The sequence below is a fragment of the Jaculus jaculus genome, chromosome 10 (assembly GCF_020740685.1).
Source record: "Jaculus jaculus isolate mJacJac1 chromosome 10, mJacJac1.mat.Y.cur, whole genome shotgun sequence".
Classification (NCBI taxonomy): Eukaryota; Metazoa; Chordata; class Mammalia; order Rodentia; family Dipodidae; genus Jaculus; species Jaculus jaculus.
Genome location: NC_059111.1, coordinates 83,022,158 through 83,046,782, shown reverse-complemented (window position 1 = coordinate 83,046,782; position 24,625 = coordinate 83,022,158). Strand labels below are relative to the sequence as shown.

At 36.8% G+C, this 24,625-nt stretch overlaps 1 protein-coding gene across 20 annotated transcripts in view; it reads left to right on the top strand.

The window, feature by feature from the left end:
- The window catches only part of Cadps2 (calcium dependent secretion activator 2), a 586,012-nt gene that overhangs the window by 451,078 nt on the left and 110,309 nt on the right, over window positions 1-24,625 (top strand). For 12 of the 20 annotated variants that reach the window (XM_045160465.1, XM_004658594.2, XM_004658590.2 and 9 more), the window contains 3 exons: window positions 2,811-2,874; window positions 7,321-7,444; window positions 9,286-9,306. In XM_045160465.1, coding sequence (XP_045016400.1) covers window positions 2,811-2,874; window positions 7,321-7,444; window positions 9,286-9,306 — 209 coding nt within the window. The remainder of the gene's footprint in view (window positions 1-2,810; window positions 2,875-7,320; window positions 7,445-9,285; window positions 9,307-24,625) is intronic. The other 8 variants (XM_004658596.2, XM_004658595.3, XM_004658593.2 and 5 more) reach the window with 1 other exon arrangement.

The window sequence follows — 24,625 nt, the reverse complement described above, 5'->3', positions numbered from 1 at the left end:
GAAAAAATGGGGTACATCAAGTCAAGATTAAGCAGACATTTTTAATTGTAAATAAAGTAGTAAGCATCCTGAAGAAATTTATGAAGCATTCATTGGCATTTATCTGTGACCAGGTGAATCTCTTATGAAAGTGAAACCTAATCCTGAACTAAATCCAACTACCTTCTTTTAAAAGGAAGAGAAAAATCAGTTTTTTCTTCCCTTTGTAATTTGGTTTCAGAAAACAAATTTAACTTTAATCATATAATTTTTAGAGAAACTAATTTCAATTGTGATGTGAGAAAAAATAATTTCATTCTATGTCCAGTGAATAATTGAAAAGGATACAGAGATAAGCCCACCTCTTTCTAAGCCATTAGTTTGCAGATTTCTAACTCAGAGCAAGGTGGCAGCATAATGACAGTCATCTGCCTGAAGTCTGGATCCTGGGGAGGAGCTGCAGGCTCAGAAGGGGGTTCTTTGCTGAATCTGGTTCTGCAGAGTCAGGCACTCCAGCAGAATGAGCAAACTCTGATGCTCAGTGCTCTTGAAGTGGAAACTGACATGAAGAAGTATGTTTGTCAACAGCTATGCACCTGTTACCACCCTGTTGTTGCTGGTGCCATTAATTTTCAAAGGAGCCATTCACTCCCATCAAGTCCATTTGACCACAGCTTCAGAAAGTCCTATTACCTGTCTTCCTCAGTTGATTGGCAGTTTGTAATCCATTAGCATGGAACAAATAATTCGCCCAATAAATATCCTCTGCAGAGGACTTATTTGTGTCATGTCATCTCATGTTATGTCATGTCATGTGGAAGAATTAGACACTCTGGTAGCTGGAAAATTGTCTGTGAAGGAGAAGCCTGGAACTTTTTGGGTCCTAGTTAGGTATAGAGTGGATATGTCCATTTTCCACCATATCTGAATAAAGGGAATGGAAGAAATCATTTCATTACCTTCTTGAGCCCGAATAAAGAGCCTTAGCCATGAACACTGTGTATTGTGTTACACATTAGTTTTCTGTTTACACATAACCATTAGACTTCATATATATATATATATATATATATATATATATATATATATATATATATAAATTATATGTTTTATATATATTTTTTGACAACTTCTATACTTACAGACAAACCATGGTATTTCAGTTCCCTCCCCTGCTTTCCCCTTCATAACTCTGCTCTCTATAATATTCCCTCCCTCTCTCCATTAGTCTCTCTTTTAATTTGATGTCATCATCTTTTTCTCAAATTATGAGGGTCTTGTTGGGTATTGCTGGGCACTGTGAGGTCTTGGATATCAAGGCCAATTTCTTTTTTCTTTTTTTACTTTCTGGTTTTTTTTTTATTTTTATTAGCATTTTCCATGATTTAAAAAAATCCCGTGTTAATTCCCTCCCTCCCCCCGCAACTTTCTCCTTTGAAATTCCATTCTCCATCATATTACCTCCCCATAACAATCATTGTACTTACATATATACAATATCAACCTATTAAGTACCCTCCTCCCTTCCTTTCTCTTTCCTTTATGTCTCCTTTTTAACTTACTGGCCTCTGCTATTAAGTATTTTCATTCTCATGCAGAAGCCCAGTTATCTGTAGCTAGGATCCACATATGAGAGAGAGCATGTGGCACTTGGCTTTCTGGGCCTGGGTTACCTCACTTAGTATAATCCTTTCCAAGTCCATCCATTTTTCTGCAAATTTCATAACTTCATTTTTCTTTACCACTGAGTAGAACTCCATTGTATAAATGTGCCACATCTCCATTACCCACTCATCAGTTGAGGGACATCTAGGCTGGTTCCATTTCCCAGCTATTATAAATTGAGCAGCAATAAACATGGTTGAGCACATACTTCTAAGGAAATGAGATGAGTCCTTTGGATATATGTCAAGGCCAATTTCTGTCTCGACAGTTGTACGTAAGGAGTGGTACCCTTCCTTTGGCTCTTACATTCTTTCTGCTATCTCTTCCGCAATGGACCCTGAGCCTTGGAGGGTGTGAAATGTTTCAGTGCTGGCCACTCCTCCATCCCTTCTTCTCAGAAGTATGTTGCCTTTGGGGGTCATTCCGGTGGTCATTGCCATCTGAAAAGAGAAGTTTCTCTAACCAGAAGTGAGATTAGCATTAATATCTGAATATGAACATTAAGTGTAGTGCTTTCAGGGCAATTTGGTAAGTAATCTATGCATTTATCCAGACAAGAGCAGGCTTTATACCCCTAAGGCTCATGACCTTCCCTGCCATAGGCTTTTTGATTAGGTTTTCAGTACCAAGCATGTATTCCCTCCCACAGAGTGGGCTTCCAGTCCAATTAGAGAGCAGTTGGTTTCCCCCAAAGCAGACATACCATTTGAGAAAGAGAGAAAGAGGCAGGGGGTGGAGGAAGGAGAGAGAATGGCTATGCCTGGGTCTCTAGGCATTGCAAAAGAACTCTAAACATATGTGCCACCTTGTGCATCTGGTTATATGTGGGTACTGGGGAATTGAACCTGGGCCCTTTAGCTTTGCTGGCAAGTGCCTTCATTGCTAAGCCATCTCTCCAGCCCTGGAGTTCGTGTTTAATGACTATTCTTTGAGTGCACATATTGAAAAGATCTTTCTCATCACAGTTGACGTTTGTAGTTTAAGATCTTGAGATCACAGACTAGGGAAATTTTAACAATTAATAGTTTTCCTGGATGAGTTGGTGGCATTTTCACTTCTTTACAAAGTTCCTCATGAATGCTCAGTAATAGTATAAGTTATAATCCCACAGTTCTTGGGTTAATAGTAAACATTTGCTATTTTTATTTCTTCTTTTGTTTTTAAAGATACTGTTTTCCCTTTGGACGACCTGAAGGTGCTCTGAAAGCTACACTGTCATTACTTGAAAGGGTACGTATAGACACTGCTTTATTTTTTTTTTAATATTTTTATTTATTTATTTATTTGAGAGCGACAGACAGAGAGAGAAAGACAGGTAGAGGGAGAGAGAGAGAATGGGCGCGCCAGGGCTTCCAGCCACTGCAACCGAACTCCAGACGCGTGCGCCTCCTTGTGCATCTGGCTAACGTGGGACCTGGGGAACCGAGCCTCGAACCGGGGTCCTTAGGCTTCACAGGCAAGCACTTAACCGCTAAGCCATCTCTCCAGCCCTAGACACTGCTTTATAAATACTATTTGTGTTTGCAAGTGCTGTGTATTTCAGCTGTTGAACTAAGTAGATAGTCTCATTATGAGTCTGCACTCGTTTTTGTTGTTGTTGTTGTTGTTGTTGTTGTTTGAGGTAGGGTTTCACTCTGGTCCAGGCTGACCTGGATTAACTCTGCCATCTCAGGGTGGCCTTGAACTCATGGAAATCCTCCTGCCTCTGCCTCCCGAGTGCTGGGATTAAAGGTGTGCACCACCATGCCTGGTTTATGAGTCTATAGTCTTTACTGAGCCACTACATTTCATAAATTTTTCAACTCTTATTACCATTACAGTCTCCCTCCACTAGCTTCTTACTCATTAAGGCCTTTGCACTGCAATCCTGTCTTGATATTATGGTATCATTCTTTAAAACAAAAACAAAAAGAACATATTTATGTCAGTGTATCTATGTGTGTGAGTGCACATTTGCCTGGGTCATGATGTGCATGTGGAGGTCAGAGAACCAACTTCTGGTTGGATCTCATGTTCTACTCTATTTAAGGCAAGGTCTTTTGGTCATTTCTGTAGGAACTTCTGAGAGATTCTCCTGTCTCAGCCTCCCTTTTTGCCATAGGCACATTGGAATTGCAGAAACCAGCAATAGCTTCTAATTTTAGCTTTTAGATTATTTTGTTTTACTGGTGTGTTTTTCCCTTCTTTTTTTCCACTTTTCTCATGAAACTTTTTTCAACTTTTCAGCTACTTCATGATTTTTTAATTATCTGAAAACATAATTTATACTTCTTTCTGTGATATCACTCATGTTTATGAAAAATTACGACTTAAAATGTTGTTATCTATTTATTTGGGAGAGTATGAGAATACCAGGGCCCCCTGCCACTTCAAATGAATTCCAGACACATACACCACTTTGTGCATCTGGCTTTATGTGAGTACTGGGGAATTGAACCCAGGTTCTTAGGTTTCACAAGAAATCACCTTTAACCCAGAATTTATTATTTAATATTAACAGACATGTTAGTCATTTTATTCATTTCAGATTTTATTTCTTATTTTATGTTACTGTAAATGAATTGATATGTAATAGAAGTGAATTTTCCCTCACAGAAATACATAGCAGACAAGATTTTAGATCCATGCTATAAAAACCCTTTTAAAAAACAATATTTTGTTTTGTGGCAGGTGAAGTTTGAAATAGAAGTATCATTTTCATGTCTGTTCATCTACACATATGCTAGTTGGATGATAATAGTTGAGTAATGTGATATCAACTCATGTTCAATATCAGAACTGAAAAGAATTGGGCCAGAGAGATGGCTTAGCAGTTAAGGCATTTGCCTGCAAAGCCAAAGGAACCAGGTTCAATTTCCCAGGACCCACATAAGCCAGATGCACATGGTAGCACAGGCATCTGGAGTTCATTTGCAGTGGCTGGAGGCCCTGGCTTGTCCATATTCTCTCTTTCTCTCAGAAATAAAAATGTTTTTTTTTTAATAAACAGTTTAAAAATATAATTTCTAGATCTTCTCTCTATATCAGTTACCATAATCCCAAATTATTGACTGTTCTTAGCATATTTTTCTGCCAAATAAACTTTATTAATCATGTTGTTTTTTATTAAAAAAAGAAAGAGGGCTAGAGGGATGGCTTAGTGATTAAGGTGTTTGCCTGCAAAGCCAAAGGACCCAGGTTCAATTCCCTAGGACCCACATTAGACAGATGCACAAAGGGGCACATATGTCTGGAGTTAATTTGCAGTGGCTGGAGGTCTTGGTGTGCCCATTCTCTCTCTCCCCTCCCCTTTCTCAGTCAAATAGATAAATAAATAAAAATAAAATATTAAAAAATAAACAGAAAGTAGCCAGGCGTGGTGGCGCACGCATTTAATCCCAGCACTCGGGAGGCAGAGGTAGGAAGATCTCTGAGAGTTCGAGGCCACCCTGAGACTACATAGTGAATTCCAGGTCAGCCTGAGCCAGAGTGAGACCCTACCTCGAAAAACCAAAAAAAATAAAAAAATAAAAATAAAAAATAAATAAACAGAAAGAGAAAACACTGTTTAGAGCTTGGAACATGAGGGCTAAAACTGACAGTTAAAATAAAATCTTCCAGGGACTGAAATGGACAAAGGTGGTGCTTGCTACACAAGCACAAGGACCTGAGTTCAACCCCTAGCACACACCTAAATAGTTGGGTGTGGCTGTGCATACCTGTAACCCCAGTGCTAAGGTGGGTGGAGACCAGAAGATTGCTGGGGCTCACTGGTCAATCAAAATACTGCATGAGCTCTATCACTGTTATGGCAGAAGAACAATATAGGAGGATACTCAATGATTTCCTTTGGCTCAGCCTACATCCCAAAGAGCATGTACATCTATATGTGCACATATACACACCAGATATCCTACACCCACACCAACAAGAAGTCTTTAGGCTATAGGTTAATTTAATATTCATACATATCATTATCATGTGCGTTGTGTGAAAGAAATGTTAGGAAAATATGCTTTCTTAGAATTTGTGTATTAAAAGTTGCATGGAACCTAGGAGTTTCAATGCATTCATTTTATTCTGCTTGTTAAGGCATCATGAATAAAACTACTTCCTGAAAGTTGGCTTTATCTTTTGGAGCTGCAATCCATCACTGGTACCTCACATGACCTCTCTGTGTTCTGGTTTCCATGGCAGAGCTCTCCTCTTCCTCCCAGCAGGAAAGAGCTGATAATCTCAGAGATGCCCTGTGACATTGACAGGTGACAGGATAACAGTGACCTTCATTCTACTTATAGTCACTAGTCACATTGCTTCCTGAATTGAAAAAGAAATACTAAGGGCATTTCTTCTTTTTTTTTTTGGTCTCCTTATGTGCTAACAACTTATAAAATTGGAATGAATTCTGCATGTGAGTTCTTCACTCCTGTAATACTTTGGGGAAACAAAATTTAAGGTTATAATTCTGTATATGGAACCAAAATCATTATAATGCTAAACTTTGGTAGGGATCACATTAGACATAGTAGCACATGCTTAATACATGTTCCTATTTTGCCATGTTCAGAAGGGTTATGTGGCTATAGGAAGTATAGTGTGTGTTTCTATAGTGCCAAATATAGGTCAAAATAATAGAAACTACAAGGTAAAGTTAGCTATTGTCAAGAAAGAAAACCTTGCCTAAATAAATTTTAAAATATTGTCAAGAGTCACTACCAGGTGATTGAATAAATTAGCAAGTGTAAAATTGTTCCTTAATGAAGAAGCATTCCAAATAAAAAGAAATAATAAAGGATAAATATATGTTTTTATGTTCTTCCGGCATGTTTTTCAACACTTCCAAAAGTATTGCTTTCTTCATATTAAAGGTTTTGCTGTACATATTATCATCTAGTATAAACAAGGCATGGAGATTGCATTAAATATATGAAAAAATAGTTTGATAGTATTATCCACATTATTGTGAACATTTGTCACTAAAAACATTTTAAAGTTGAATATTGTATTTGCCTCTTTCCAGTCAGTAAGTTGCATTTTTAGGAAAAATTAAAAAAAACCTCCAAGAATTCATCAATCTAGGAACATAGCAAGAAATAATCAGTTATTTTGGTTTTCAGAATTATAATATTCTCATGCATTTTTATATCCCATAAACATTCATTTCACTAAGGCATAGAAGTTTCCTCTCTCTTTTTAGAGTGCTCCACAGTGTACTAAATAGGATACAATCACTAAAATTCATTTCTTTTTACAGACCTCAGAAATCATGCCTATTCTTATTGGAGTACTTCTTATTATTTTCAAAGGTGTTCAGAATATACTGGGCTTTTGGAACAGGCATGTTTAAGACAAACCTTACTTACGACTTATCCAAAGAACTGTGATCCTGATCGCTTCAAGCTGCTCTGCTAGTGCCGTGCATCCCTGGAGAAGTGACAGTCTCACTGAATAGTAGCCTGCCTGGCCTGTGGAGGTTTTGATGTGCACAAATGAGGCTTAGGCAGGAAGAGCCAAGAGTGAAGGATTAGGTCCTGGTTGTGAAGTGCCAACTCATGACTTCCCACAAGTTATTGATGACCCCCCTTCCCCTCCTCTCCTAGGAATAGTTGCAGCTAGGGTATAATTTGTTTTTAGTATTTATTTTGTACATTTATCTTCTGGTCTCTTTGTCTCATTCTCTCCCTCCTCTCTTGCTAGGTTTTAATGAAAGATATTGCCACTCCCATACCAGCAGAAGAGGTGAAGAAAGTGGTCAGAAAATGTCTGGAAAAAGCGGCCTTGATCAATTACACCAGACTCACAGAATATGCCAAAATAGAAGGTCAGTGCACTAAGCAATTGCCGAAGTGGCCGTGAGAGCCAACAATGCCTATTAACTGAATTTTCTATAAGAAGTCCTTTCCTGAACACTCCTGTGCTGCAGCAAAGGGAAATGTCTCATTAAAATCTCAGCTGGCGAACTGAAGAGCTTTTTCCTATTCATTGCTTTAATATGCCTCCTGGGACTCTGCTTGAATGACAGACCCGGGATCCGTGCTTAAGTTGTCCTTTGTTCTTATTTTGAGTTTTCAAGAAACCAAAAGGTGTTTTCTTGATATATATATATATATATCTGTATGTCTAACATTTGCAATACAGACTGTGGATTTTTTCCTGATCAGTGTCATTGACATATGATGTCGTTTTATTTTCTGTTCTGCACTGTCACTCAGAGAGGGAAGAAACTTGTTGATTATTGTGAGGGCTGAAATCACCTCATAGAACTTCCTGCAGCTTTTAATTGTGTGCATATACTGATGCTTTTGAAAGATTAGATCTCTGGAGAGGACTGTGCACTTTTTCCTTCACGTTTTGTTCATTTAGGACACTGATATTTGAAATGCTTAGAGATAAGTGAATGGAGGATGTGGCAAAGTCACAAAATCAGCTTTTAATTTTCAATCCTTTTACTGACTGATTTAAAAGTAACAGAAAATTCTTTACTCAGTTTACCACAAAACTGACCTGTGTACTTTGGGTAGCCTTACCAGTGGGAGGGAAAATGTTTGCAGTTTGTTACTTACCTCTGAAAATAAGAAGCAAGTCACCATTTAGAAAAGAGTTAGTAACTTAATATTTTTAAATTGTGCTTAATGAATGCATAATTTGTGAATTACTTGATATCAGATAATTTTATCAAAACTCAACCAATGGAAAAGACTGACTATAATTGGTTGTGCGATCATTCCCTTTCTCTCTAAATCTGGTCAAGCTCCCTAACAAGCATGCTATAACCAACCTCCTGAGTGATTAACAAAAAAGCCATCTCATCACTATAGCAACCAATATTATATCACGAGAGTAACAATGTGAAACGTCCTTAGTTACCAGTTTAACATCATTAATTATGATATCATGTTGTGTTAAAGCAAAGCAATGAACATTAGATCATTTGAGGAAAGCGGATGGTAATCACTTTGGTTTTCACTTTTAAATTCTAATTCAAATAACTTTCATATTTGGGAGTATTGAGTGTTCTGAACACAGATTGAAAGAACTAACATAAAATGAGGCATTAAAACCTCTCATATCTGTCAGAAGAAAAATTCGTAATGTCCAGTCAACACAGTATTATTTTATATAAGTATTATATTCCTATTCAAAAGCACTGTAAGGAGCATTTTATTCTAAACTGTTTTGACTAATATTTTTACCATTTAAAAATGCTGACAAGATATGTAATATGTTCCTTAATGTTTTATGGACATAGAGTCCATTTGGAAATAAAATGAAGGACCCTTTCCTAATTGTACATAGAAAACTACATGTGTTAAGGGAACATCTACCCCCCACCTTCTCTCTTCCTGGAGTCACTCTTATATCATGTCTAGTGTGTAGATCTTCCTCATCTACTCAGGCAGGACTTCCAAGCAGTCTCATTTCCACGATAGAAAATGTTTGTTGAGAGAATCTTAAAAGTATTTAATTACCTTGTACACCCCTCCTAGTTTTATCTTTATGAAGAGAGTTAGTGTTTTCTAATGTTTAAGGGCAGATCAAGAAGAAATAAAATTAGTTAGAAACAGGAAGATAGTCTGCCTGTCTTTGCTTAGGTCATCTTCTGTAGTAGATTAGCAGTATGTGCCTTAGCTTTTTCTTAAGTTCTCTTTTCTTATGTTCTAGGCCCAGCAGAAAAGGAAACAGGTAATTAATGTTTCTGTATGCATGTGCCATTATTCCTGTCATGGCATGACTTTTTTAAACCCACTTTATTGATATATTAATGGCATGTAAGTTCTATACCTATTTATATTGCATACAACTTGGCAAGTTTAGATATAATTATGCAGCCATGACATTATCACTACAATCTATAAAATAAACCTACTCTCTTTATTATTACTAGATTTAACCTGTTAGCAGTTTTTAAGTGTGCAACAGTATTGCTAACTGGGAGTACTATGCTGAAAGATAGGTCTATAAAGACCTTGAGAACTGAAACCTGGTGAGCTGTGATTAATACCTGCCCATTTTCTCTGTCCTTAGAGTTGCTTTTTTAATCTCTGCTTTTTCTGAATGTTTTGGATCCCTCTTCTAGTGCTATCATGTAGTATTTGTCTTTGTGCATGTGGTTAATTTATTTTACATAATGCCTTTCAAATATACATTCATGTCACAAGGGATGAGATTTCCCTCTTTTCTACATCTGAATGATATTTCACATTATGCCTGTGCCACATTTTTCTTATGCCTCCATAAATAAATAGGCATTGGGTTGTTTCCATGTCTTAATTGTTGTGAATAATGCTACAGTGAGACTGGGAAAACAGACATTTTATGGAAATTTTGATTATTGTTCCTTTGGGTCGATATCAGAAGAGGACTGCTAAATCCTATGGCAGTTCCATTTTTTTTTTTTTTTCAAGCACTTCCATGCTGGTTCCCACAATGCCTACACAGATATCCACTGCAACAATCAGTGTATCATTCCATTTCCTTCACAGCATTACACAACATTATTATGTTGGTGGCTATGGTTTGTTTGTTTTTAACAATATGAAATGGTTTACATTTGCCTGAAGACTGCTGATGTTTAGTGTTTTTTTAAGAAAGCAAGTTACTTGAATGCATGAATGTTCTTTCTGGAGAAATGTCTAACTCAGTTCCTTTGCCCATTGAAATTGGGCCATCTGTGTTGTTGCTATTGATTACTATGGGGTCCTTATATAGCTCAGATATTAACTCTTTGTCTGATATATAATTTGCAAGTATGAAATTCCTTCCTTATGAAATTACTAAGAAATAGTGGATCTTTATTGAGTCTCTGAAATTTTTATAGTTTTCTTTTTTTCTTGTACTCCTTATCACATTTGTAATTGATTTAACTGTACACTATTTTCTGCTCATCTTATGTACTCACTCTTAAGCCCCTTTCAGGCAGGCTCCTTACTACATTGTCCCTATTGCGTTTTAGCACCTAATCTGTTCACAGAGTCAGCACTCAGAACTTTGGAAAGAGAACAGAAGTGAGTTAGTGCTGTCTGGGAGCATTAGAGCAAGAAAAAAAGATGGACCTTTCTAGTCTTGGTTTCTTCCTTCTAGTGACCTTTGCATGCAATGCTATAGACAAATTTACATGGGCATTTTATAATTGACGTCTACTACTAAGGACTCTATTTCTTTGGTACATAGGGGCTTTCTCTATTGTTTTTTAACATATTAGCCTGGAAAAGTGATAGGAACCAAATACTGAGACACAAAAAGAGAAAGGAAAACTCCTGACAGTAATTGATTGCTATTTGTTCACTGGGAATGCAAATGGAATATTCTTTTTGTGATTAATGTCTGCTCATTATTGGAAAAAAAGAGACTTTTGTCATCTTCACTTATGACAAACTCACTTAACACCAATTCCAAACTGTCTAACAAACTTTGCAAAACATTGTGGAGCATAAAATACCACACAACATTGCTGGTTTTATTTTAATACAAACAAGAAGTCCAGGAATATCTGTGGCTTTCCCACTGCCATTGAGTCAATATGTGCATCAGCTAGAACTAGACTCAGATATCTTCATCCCTAATCTTTGGGGTTCTATTTCTTCTCCTATGACACATGAAGACATGATAGTGCACCTCGAGTGAACAAGGGCATAGGTACCTATATAGATGCTCCATCAGTCAAAACAAGGAGCGAAGAAGAAAGGACCCCCTGACTTGTTCTCACTTGCTAGAGACCTTCCTTGTGTTCTTATGCAGTCTCTGTATCACAGCCTACCTAGGAAGTTTTGCAACCCAAGAAACATAGTTTTGTTAAAAGCAAATGCTTACATAGGAAAACAAATCAGTGTAATCTCTGATTTAAGTGAATTGAAGGAAAAAGAATAACCCATTTGAGGAATGTTTTAAAATAATGGAAGTTCCAAGAAATGTAGTTATGTTCTTAATTTTACTTACAAGGCAGCCCAGTGAGATCTAGTAAATAATCTGGAGTGCTTTTAAAGGTAATAAAAATGAAAATGTCAATTTAATATCTTTTTTGATTTTTTGGTTTTTGATGATCTTTTCAAACCGTAATCTTATGAGCATTTATAATATCTAGAAAATAATGAACTTTCACCCAATTTCTTGTAATTTTTTCATCTGTAAATTGCATATATATCCCATAGATTTTCTTGCTTGTTTGTTTTGGTCTATATCATACTATACTAGTTTCTTAAATAGTTTTCCAAAAGAGGTCTTTCACAGAAATAACTGAGACTATAAGAAAAATAAAGGTGACTTACACAAGATCATCATTGAAATCCAAATAACTGGGATCTCACCTATGTTTTGAGACCATCACTGACCACTGGACCTCCAAGACTCTCTTACTCAAAAGTATGGCATACTATGACTGACACTTCTGCCACATCATAACATAAAGACTAATATTTGTAGGATTATTTTTTCAAATATAAAGGTAGTTATTTGATAACAGAAAACAGTTCAATTGACAGGCAGTATTTTAAACAATTTATAGAAACCCACTCATTTACTCTGTAGAACAAATCCTAAGAATATTGTTATTATTGTTATCCCTCTTTAGAAAATAGCATGAATTAGTGCCAGGTGTGGTGGTGCACACCTTTAATCCTAGCACTCAGAAGGCAGAGGTAGAAGGATCACCATGAGTTCAAGGCCAACCTGAGATTACATAGTGAATTCGAGGTCAGCCTGAGTTAGAGTGAGACCCTACCTCGAGAAAAAAAAAAAATTAAAAAGGCATAAATAATTCTACAACTTGTCTATAGTCACATAGCTAGTAAATGAGCCATTAAAACTCAGTATAGAATGTTGATGTATATTCTTACCTTCCTCTGTCTTTTTTTTTAAACTTATATCATTACCTTTGTACATAGGTAAAATTGTTTTATTTTTCTCCTTAGAGCTCAAATTACACATGCTAAAAAAAAATGATTAAAATATCTTAGTCCCTTCTCAGTCAAGATGGAGTATTATAGTTTCCTCATCCTGCTTATGGTCCTGGAATGTCCGCTCCATGGGAGGAGGGTATTCTGCATTTTGATCACTGCTTTATCCACAGCACTGAGTACAGTTCCTGGCATATGCTTGGTGTCCAGTAAATATTTATTAAATAAACAATTGAGTGTATGGTACAGACAGTAAACAGGCTACTTACAGCAGAAAGAGCATCTATAAACTGGCAAGCTGCCTTGCAAAAGGTCATTTAAACCAATCACTGAATAATTAAAATATAGGGCCAAAGCTAGCCACTTAAAAATAACAAGATTGGAAAAATAAACCAGAGGTTTATGTCCTTATGTTGGAAGGGAGAAACAGCTCAGAGAAGGCAGAGGTTACAGGTACAGTTGCATTTACAGTGCTGAGCAATCTAGCCTAATACCCTTGCTTATAATTAAGCATGCTGCTCAATGTGCCTCACATTTCTCTTCCATCCTTTAGTATTCTTTGTTCTCTATTTGCAGCCCAAGTATACAATTTAATTTAATATACTATACAAATATAAATTCACCTGCAGATTTCATGAGGAATGAGTTCATTTTGAGAATTTGGATTTTTTGGTGTTTTGTTTTTTCTGTGTTGTTGAGGTGAGGGTTCTTATTGTAGCCCAGCCTGACCTGGAATTCACTTTGTAGTCCCAGGCTGGCCTCAAACTTGCACAGATCCCCTTACCTCTGCCTCCTGAGTGCTAGGTTTAAAGGCATGCACCACTGTGCCCAGGTAGAACTCGGAATTTTAAGAATGCATTTCTTTTTAAGTTTGAGAATTACAAAATATTATTTGGTTGAATTTACTTGTTTGTAGGACTAAGTAAGAAATCATTGCTTTACACTTCTGCAGAGTCAAATTGTTTTCTCCATTTGTTTAATTTTAGTACTAGCTATGCTAATTTTATAGTAGGATGATTCTTTTTACTATAATTTAGAATCCATCATAACATTGACCCTTACTTTCCTAATTGTGTGTCTTTTTATATCACATGCATTGTTAATACTGATTAGATATAATTTTTAAAGAAAAAATCAATTTGTTCTTTCAGTTCAGAGAATTTCTTATAGACAAGGTCAGCAGTAATACATACACTGACAATGTCTGTTTCCTTCTAGAAACATCATAGTGTGACTTACTATGGTATAGAGATGCTCCTTATAGCTATCCTTGCCATGTCATCTTTTAGGCAGACTTGGTAACTTGGCTTCCTATAAATCTTGAATGCAGAAGTGCCTGAAAGAAAAGGTAGCATGGGTAGAGCAAGGGAAAGAAGGAAGTATTTGTGCTGTGAGGCTCTGTCTCAGCCCTCTGGTTGCCAGGTTCCTAGGTCTAAGCCCCAGTGTACTCATTTTCAGAGTCTAGCTTGAATGGGACAGAGGAGCTTTCCCAGGGGGTACTGTGCTTACTCTCTTAGAGAAATGAAGGAAGTTGCACTGTGGCAGTCCTTACGTCATTAGGATATGTACACCATCTGGATGGCATTTTAATTTAGCACTACACTGTCAAATGATAGTGATAAATAATAAATAAATAGAATCTGTTCTTCTTAAGAAGTGTGTGCTTAGAAACTGAAAGGATATGCAAAATGACACAGTTGATGCAAGTTGTGTTAATAGGGAATAATTTCTTATGAATATTTCTACAATAATAATTGCCTTTCATAAAAGTTCATATTACTTGCTCATAAACTTATTTTTTGAGTATTAGATAGATGTCAACATGAGTTATGTGACAGTACTTCTCAAAAAATAATTTGGTATATTGAAGGAGATTGAGTCCTTCCTCAACAGAAACCAGAAGATAATTGAACATTTTTCCACCCGACTTTAAGTATATTGCAGCATAGGCTATGGGTTCTTATACAGAATAAAATGTTTCTAAATCACTTGCTGCTTATTCAGAAACCAATCAGTATAATCTCTGTATCTAAAACAATGTGAAGGATTTCTGTCTTTTTTTCTTAGCATGCATAAGAATATCATTTAAGACTGTTAGAGTTTTTACCCTAACTTGCAGTACATATAGAAATTCACATCAAGAGATACATGGATTTATAGTATTTGTGATCATATAGATAATGGATCATACTGAAGTTTATTTTTGTACTTAAAATAAAATTCTGTGGTTATTTTTCATGTAATAATGAATATTAAAAATTGTCTAAGAAGATATATTTTTCTAGTAGCTATAAATTGCTCTGATTCCATCACATAATAGTAATCAGTTATAATTGATTTTAGACTATTCTTATCAATATATTCTTATAAGTATATTAAGTTAAATATCTTTAACAATGCTTTCTGACACCTGATTACCCATTTTTAATTTATTGTATATTTAAGAAAATATCAAGAACACACGCCTTTTAAGTAGTCTGAGTAAATTTAACTCACTATGGCTTTTTCCACTTCTGATCTGTAATGATGAGGACTTCTTCTATATTTATTTTCTTCGGCTTTTTCTCCACATGTTCACTAAGTACTGAGGAAAATGTCCCACACTGTGTAATTTGTTTTCTCTCACTAATTAGCTCACTGCAGACAGATAGATTAATTCCTATGTATCAAAAGTTGTCTGAAACATAAGCAAGGACTTCAGGGATTTATAACCAGGGAATGTAGCCATCGTTTTCTGGTGTCTGAGAAGGTTTGAATGCTCTGTGTATAGCTTGAGATTTTTTTTTTTAAATTTGTATATATTGATGTGTGTGTGTGTGCATGTGTGTGATGTGTGTGAGTGTAAGCATGGACATGCTCTTGCCACCCCTCATCTTTGCATTTCATTTAAGGCAGGGTTCTTTACTACAGTCACCATGAGCTTCTGGGAGATTCTTCTGTTTCCACCTCCTATCTCCTCCTATTTCTTTGTCAGTGTGCTGGGATTACAAAAGCCCACCACTGCTTCCAACTTTTAACATCTGGTTTGGGAAGCAAGCACTTTTATACTGAGCCATCTCCCTAATCATAGCTTAGATTTTTAACACAGAAGAATACCTGTTCCATGCAATGGCCCAGTTATTCCTTGCATGCCTAAATAACAAAAAGAAAAGTCCATTGAGGACATCAGGAGTGCCCTTGTGTACTTGAAGCAACAGACGATCATTGCTTTCAGTACTGACAGGACCTCTACACTATTTATCCACTGCTTCTGTAACCAAACAAAACAAGGGCTCAGTCTATCTTAGGCTGGAAAAACATTGAGCACTCTTGCCTGTCTGTGCTCACATTGGATTTGAGTATGCATTCTACCCATATCCCTCAAGGAAAGCAACAATATATGTTTCTCCACTTAAAATTGCTGAAAGCAACGTGCACTGCCATTTGCCTTTAGCTTCCACCCCTTAAATGAGAATGAATTGCATCAGCACCAAATGATTTGTCATGCCTCTATGGAAGTGTTCTGTGACCATGAGTCACCTATCCTATACTTCCTTTCCTAACTGAGTTTTGTTTGTTGTACACTGTTAATTATAATGCATAATCTCTTCCATGTTGGTCTGATCCAACCCAAGATATACAAGTAGAAAATTGGGTTTACCTGTGAATAATGTTCCCTGTCCAGGTTAGGCTGTCATAAGAACTTCATCTAACTGACATGTACATTAGGATATTTGGGGGCAGCTGAGGATTGTCACATGTGTAAGCATCGTAGGCTCCATCTTTCTCTTTCCTTACAAACATCAGCACCCACACCAAATCATAGATCCAATGCTGTGTCACCAAGATGCATGTCATCCCCTTCAGAGCCAATCCACTCTCCTGCAGTGATGATTCCAACTCCATCTACTTCTTTCTGGATAGATTTTGCTCCATTATGTAGTTCCTCTTCCTCCTATGGTTTGTCCCTCTGTTCTTCCTAGTTCTTTCCCTTCTATCTATAAGCAGTGCATCACCTTACAACGAAAATGCTCAATCTACATAGTAAAACTCAAGTGTTAATACTTTTTCTTGTATTACCAGGACCTAAGCACAGGGCCTTACACATAGTAGGCAAGCACACTGAGCCGCATCCTCAGTCCTTTGACTTAATGAAGAAAGCTCAAAATATGATTAGAAACAAGCCAATATGCTACTCAAACTCTGAGAACCTTGGACAACATAAAAGGAGTAAAGAGATACAAAAGAATAGAAAGAACAGAGATACAACTATTGATGCTTGCAAATGAAATATATTCCGAGAAGATCCAGCAGAGTCTTAGTATGACTAATAACTGATATAAGAGTTCAGCAATTTCACAAAATAGAAAATCTACTTTGTAGAATTAATAGTCATTCTCTATACTGGTAGGTCCCAATTGTCTAAGCCTCAGAACTCTTGGTACTCTTAAGTCATAAAAATCTCAAATTTCAGGGCTGGAGAGATGGCTTAGCGGTTAAGTGCTTGCCTGTGAAGCCTAAGGACCCCGGTTCGAGGCTCGGTTCTCCAGGTACCACGTTAGCCAGATGCACAAGGGGGCCACGTGTCTGGAGTTCATTTGCAGAGGCTGGAAGCCCTGGCGCGCCCATTCTCTCTCTCTCCCTCTATCTGTCTTTCTGTCTGTGTCTGTCCCTCTCAAATAAATAAATAAAAATTTTTTTTAAAAAATCTCAAATTTCAGACTATGTCCATTCTCTTTGTTCTCTTCCTCCTTTCCCTCCTTCTCTTCTCCATTGTGGTATAGGACCTTTGTCTTGTCATCCAATGACTTACCACTGAGCCACATCTCCAGCCCTCAAAGGGCTTTTATCTATGTGGATTAAACCTACCAATATTTGTTATACTAGAAATAAATCATTTGGAAATATATACCAATATTTAAAAATCATAATCTATTTTCTGCCAAAGTTAGTAAAAAAGAATTTTCTAAAACAAAAATATTTGGTCTGAAGCATGATACTATTATCTCTTTGCATATCCCTTTAATGGCTACCTTCACAGGACACAGAATCCTATAGTTGCTTCTGTATTCAGCCTGTTGAAATTTTTGTTGGTTGGTATATATGAAGAAGATTATCTACCTGGGCATGGTGGGGATACTTGGGACATGGAGGCAGGTAGATCATGACCTTAAGGCAGCATGGGAAAGTTAGCAAAACCTTGTCTCAACAGTAAGGAAAGAAAGAGAAAAAAAGAAGAAAGAAATGCCTAGAGAGATAGCTATAATGGTTGATCTGTACTTGTCAACTTACCAGTGTTTAGAATCGCCATAGAAACAAATTTGTTGGGCATTTTCTCGAATAGGTTAACTAATGGTGTAAGGTCACATACCGACTGTGGTTACATATTCTATGGGCTGTGTGTCCTAGAAGTAAGGTGTACACCAGAATTCATTGATCCATTCTTCCTGGCTATAGACCAAATGTGACCAGCTACTTCTAGCTTCTGCCTCCATACTTATCCCATGGTAGACTATAAACTCAAATTGTAAGCCAAAAAATTGCTTCTGGTCATAGTAACAAGATAGTAACTAATATAGTATCTCATTGGTAGATTGCTTGCCTAACATATGAAAACCGGGTTATATACTACAGAACTTAAAAAACAAATATATGTATTATACTGTCTGGCTTTATGCTGATAGGAATCTAGGGAAAGGAAGAGTAGTTTCATAGAGTTTTGAATAATTTTGCATTTTATCCTAGAATGTTTCACCATAATTCAACAATGGTAGTTTTTAGCAGTTAATTGCAATGTAGAATGTTAATATCAGTGAACTTTTTCTACTGTGTGTGGTGTTTAAATGCATGGCCCCATAGACTCAGGCTTGTAACTTCAGTCTCCAGTAGACAGAGCCCTACTGGGGAGGGGATATGTCAATGGGTAGATCTTAAGACCAGCCCTAAGGTATGTGAACAGTTCAAGTTCTGGCCATTTTATAGTGCCAGCTGTTGGTATTGTCTCTCTGTTTGGATCTGTTGAAATAAGACAGCTTCTTCTGCCATTGATTGTGCTCCCCTGTAATTTTGTGAGCCTGAAATAAACCCCTTCCTCCTATAAGCTGCTTTTGGTTGATTTCCCACCAGCATGAACCTAATTGCCACACTGTATTAAATTCTTTTGGTGAATCACGAAAATTTTTGATAATTCATTATATGATTTTTTTAAAACTTTGTCATTTAGAAAACTTGATACACTGACTTATGATCTTCCTAATGCTGGAAATATTTATATGATACTTTTGGAAGTACCACCTTTAATATCAACCTTGTTTTATCAGACAATTCTTAAAACTATTGGCAACTTACCAAGCTTGTCAAAAGAAATGTTGATAAAATCTTGGGTTTTGACTCCCATGAAATATCTAGTAATAATCCCATTAGCAACAAATACAGTCTATCGGTGTCCTTAAAGTAGCATGTTTAAATTATTCATTCATGAGAAAATGTCTGCCAAATAATCATATTTTGTCTGTTTTTATTTTCACCTAAAACTACTTCTATGTGAGGGGAAAAAAATCAGTCCTGCCTATGACTCAATGACATAAACACTTTCTTTAAAATATTTTTCGGTATGGAAAATTTCTTTATTCACACTTTATTTTACCCACAGGTACCATTTGAAATTGTATTCTCATGAATATAGACTTAAAGAAAAATAATTTGGGCTCTTTCATCAAAGAAAAACTTTTTTGCTTAAATGCATGATTGTGGAAAATACAATAACAATTACACTTACCACCACAGACTACTTACTTCACAGTAAGGTCAAGCTTATCTACTATTGCTTTTGTACCATTAGTGTAAATGTCAACAAAGTTTCAAAGGCCAGAAAAAATCATTTTAGGATTATTATGAAAGTGGTTTAAATCTTTCAGACTTCTGAAAGGTCTGAGGACCCCACAATGGCCGATGAGTTATAGTCTAAGCACCATTGTTCCATACCATCAATGGCTAACTAGAAAGTATAAATTAAAATTAATTAACTTTAGCAGTAACAACCAGAATAGGTAGGGTATTCAGGAATTAACTTTGCCATGCAAAATTTCATAGACCTCTATAAAGAGGAATTTGAAAGTGAAAGGATTAGATATAGAATAGAAAGTAATCTAAACAGATACAGAGACAAACCTTGACCTACAAAGATGATTCAATTATAAAAGGAGTAGATCACCCCAAAGTTAAATATTTATCACAATTGTAGTTTGTTACAAACTCCATAGCTGCCTGCCCCAGCCAGCCGGGAGTCGAACAAGAACTCAAGGGGAAGCTAACCTGAATGGGGGGAGGCAAACAGACACAAGAAGGAGACCAAGCTAGGTATTTGTCAAGGTCTCGAAATTTATTTTTACACATAGGTTTTTATAGGGTTGTAGGGGGAAGGAGTCATAATCAGGCCAGAGATCACAGGGTTACTGGCTAAATGCAATTTCTTTGTTTCTTCATCAATTACCAGCAGCACCAAGAGAGGCTATCACCCAGGCGTAACGGCTTCTTCATTTCTGGTAATAGATCATTAGATGAGGAAATAGAAACTTAACTTGCTATATGGCGGTTTCTGTCAACATGGCCGAGGTGTGGTTCATAGCTCCCAACAGCTGCCTTTAAATAGGGGAAGTGGTTATTGAATCAACCTAACACAGTGTTTCATATGTGCACACACATGCCAGGGCCCATTGTCATGAATACCAGACACTTAAGCCACTTTTTGTATCTGGCTTATGTCATCAACTTGGGAGTTGAACATAGGCTGGAAGACTTTGCCAGCAAGCGCCTTTAACTGATGAGCCCTCTTTCCAGTCCCACATGTTCCATTTTTGTTCCTTTATTTTGAGATAAAATGAATGAAACACATAGACAAATCTATCAGTAATACTTAAATGAATATATTGAAGATACTTTCTGATCTGGGAGAATTATATGCCTTCTTTTAAACACTTCCATCTGGTGAAAGATGTTTCTTCGGTTAGAATTTTCAGTGAGAACTTAAGCACCACCCTGAGAAAGAAGACATTCCCATAGGGTCCTTTCATGATGCTCCCCACTAGGGATTATCTCTCAGCTGTGGTCCATGACACTGAATACTCTTGCTAGAATCTTTCTTCATTCCTCTCAAAATGCATGAAAATCTCGTTACACATGTTCAACACCTGCTTCCTAAAAGGTCTCACAAAGATGTCAGTTTGCTCAGCTCACTTGACAGTGTGTCATGTATTTGTGTTGGATTTTTTTTAACTTCCATATGGAATGCAATTCACAGGTAAATGCAGGCTTGAAATAACAAGCTTCTTTACTTTCACAAGCAATATTCTACACTGTCACTCTCTGATGTCAGAGCCTGAAAGCAACTGCTTGATGACCCCTTGTTTATTTACTAGCACATGTCAACAGGTAAACCAAGTGACATATAACAGCATGGCTCCTGCAGCACCTTGTTAATCTGAGTGGCTTAGATGTATTAGGAAGTCTTTTCCAAATCAAAGTAATGCAAACTGACAGGTTTCTACCTCTTTCTCAACAGAATTTGTAAGTGTGCTCAAAGCTGCACAGATGACATAGTTTGGGGAATCAGTAGACTTATTCCATATAGAGCATACCTGTATACAAAGCCTAAATACTAAATTAAAAGGCCTAATTATTTTTTACATATATCTCAAAGGGAAAATTGACTCACAGACCCTAGACATTTAATCTATGGAAACAGTCAAGCTTACACTAAGCCCATCCAGACTCTTTCCACCAAGTCTTTACAGTTAGCCTTCTAGGAAACTTTCTCACCATAGTAGCAGCAAATATATTATCACTACTAATGCATGGCTTGACTGCCTGAGAATATCTTGATTTACTTATAATAAAAGAAACAAAAACCTACTTATGTGCAGATATCAAGATCCTTTGACCAATTTCTTATCAGGCATGAATTTAAATCTTTTAAAATGATAGCTTTCATTCTCTGCTTGCTTGCTATTCTTTAACCTTGTAGCTAGCAAACCTGTGAAGTCCTTTCCTACTCCCCCGCACCCAAACAGACCATTGTCATTCCAGTTTTCTCATTGACTTGACCTTGGTCCCCATTGTTCATAAAAAGGAGTTCTCCCTAAGTGTGAGAACTGAGTTAAAAGGAGTCAGGGGCAGAGAAGGATGTGATATCACCTTTTATTCATGAATGTGATATCACTTGCAAAGGATGTATTAGGTAAATATATTTACAAGAATAAAGGAAGTAGGCAAGAACTTTAGGCTATTGTGGTAATTACCTTTTCATTCCTGAATAAAGCACCCAACCAAAATCAGCTGATAGGAAGAAAGTTTTTTTTTTTCTTTTTTAATGTTTTTGTTTGTTTATGGTTTTTGATTTACAATCTTGAAGGGAAGCTCCATGATGACAGGAGAAAACATAGAATGAGCAGAGGTTGGACATTACCTCTGTCATAACAGGTGGAAAACAGCAGCAAGAGAGTGAGCAGAACTCTAGCAAAGGGAGCTGGCTATAACACCCCTACACCCACCCCCAGTAGCAGACCACCTCCAGCAAGTCTCCATCTCTCAAATAGCCATTAGCTGGGAACCAAACATAGAAAAAAAGCACAAGAATTTATGGGGGATTATCCAATTCAAACCACCACATGTAGATTGTGGATATCTTAATTGTATCATGATCCAATATTTCTGTAGCCATCCCTAAACTTATGTCAATGAAATTAAGTTTTTGAAAAGTTAAGAGAAATAGACACAGTATCTGTATAAAGAGAACTGAGGGAAGAAGGGGACTTCTATCAGCTTCAGCTATGGGATGTATGTGCACACATGCATTCAGGCATATATAATGTAGCTCAGAATGCCATTCATAAAACTCCTGTTACACAGCTAGCTGGCAAAATCTCCATGGATAACTTTTTATTGGAATTCTACAATCAGAGAAAAATAATTATCCATCGCAGGAAACTTTGCTCTACCTCATACTTTCATAGATTTCACAGCTAGAAAGGCTACTGAACATGTTTTATCCTTATGAGACTTCATATTTTTGCTTTGCAACCTTATAGACAGATATGTTTTCAAAGAGAACCACAAGTTTAATCAGCTCTCCTATAACTTCAAAAGTTTGAACAAATGATGAAACATTCTAATTTCGTCACCATCACTCATATTTTAAGGTCTTAGGATGGAATATGCTCCAGGAGTCCTTCCCTGGAAAGTCTCACACAGAGCCTTGGCTTTTCCTCATATATATATCTAACATCTTATAACCCATCACTCATGACCCACCACTTACTGTTGACTTCCTGTCATCTGTCAGTTTATATCTTATTCAGGCCTACTCACCAATGGCCAGTTCTTTGTTTCAAAGTCTTCTGTTGATTTAAAAAATGGATTTATTAGCCAGGCGTGGTGGCGCATGCCTTTAATCCCAACACTCGGGAGGAAAGGTAGGAGGATCACCATAAGTTCGGTGCCACCCTGAGACTACATAATGAATTCTACATCAACCTGGACTAGAGTGAAACTCTACCTCGAAAAACCAAATAAATAAATAAAAATTTTAAAATGGATTTATTTATGTGAAATTTAATCTAGGTAAAGTAATGTGATTGTAACCACAGAGCAATATATCCAAAGCACTGTATCATCAACATGGCTAACTCTGAAGAGGTATTAACTAGAACTGTTACTTTAGATCAAAAGATTATTAAATGAGTTTGTCCCAGAGGGAGCTGTGAAAGTAGGAGGCCACAAACCTGTTGTTTTCAAACAACTGAGGCATTAGTTAATAAGCTTAGGGATTCAAAACAGCTGTGGAAAGGCACACCATTGTAGATTATTGTCACTCATATATAAAATTGCCCAAATATAAATTCTTTCTATGATAACTCTACAGAAATACAAAATGTGTTCAGATTTGCAAGAAGAAAATCATCGTTGGCCTAAAATGATGTGACTTGAATTTCAAACTTAGGAAGAAATAAACTTTACTTTAAAAGGTTCCCTTTTAACATCTATAAACACTGGTAGTTCTCAAAGTATATTCAGGAGACCAGCAACACCTGGCAACTTGTTCCAAATGCAAATAATTGTGCCTTATCCAAAACAGTGGAATCAGAAGCTGTGGAAGTGATGTCAAGAAATTTGTGTTTCTGTAAAGACCTCCATGTGTTTTTAATGATACTGAAGTAGAGTCCAGCAGATACTGAAGATGTCCATTGTGGATATATTCCTAGCACTCATAGAACAATAGTATGTTTAGGTTGCAAGAGATATTGATGGCAATGACTCTTTCTCTATTATTAGCTGTCAGGGCCCGGTATTAGAAATGTCACTGATATGATAGCAAGTATGTCCTAGGTTGAGTTTTAGAAGCTGCTTCTTTCCCAGATTTGAGGTGCAGGCTTCATAACAAGTTATATACTTTTCACACTAGGGTACTCACTTCAGAGAACTCCCTCTGATTCCTCTAACTCAGTTGTAAAGAAGTGATAGACAGGTGTAAGGAGGGATAGTTTTGTTTCATGGAGAAGAAAGTCAATAATTTCTTACTTCCCCTCTGTCTTGAGGTAAGAAGGCCCATGAGTGCTGGCTAGGATAAAGAATCCTCTGGAGTCCAGCCACATGAAGCTGTCACGTGGTCAGTTGCCACAGGTTGCTATGTCTGAAGCTGAAAGAGAGGCAGAAAAGCCTCAGTAAAAGTTTAGATTTTCCAACTGAGTCATCACTCTGAGCTATGTAAAAATGCACAGCAGTGTAAATAAGATTAAGGTTCAAATTACAATAGCCTAGGAAGCCCAGAGAAAATTCCTGAGCCAACAAAGGTGACCTAAAGAGTTGATGGGTATTAATGACAGAGCATATCTCATGTAAGGTAGCTTACTATAATGCGGTCCTTTCTGATACCTCTAGATGAAACAGATGGGTACTAGTAGAGGGGAGTATATGTGTGTCCTTATATTTCTGTGGAGGGGAGTAGGATGAGAAATCATTGTCCACTTTAGTGGGATGAAGAGAGTCATCAAGGGATCTGTTCCATTCCTTTTATTTATTGATAACTTCCATAACTATAGACAGTAAACTATTGTGGTAGTTTGATTCAGGTGTCC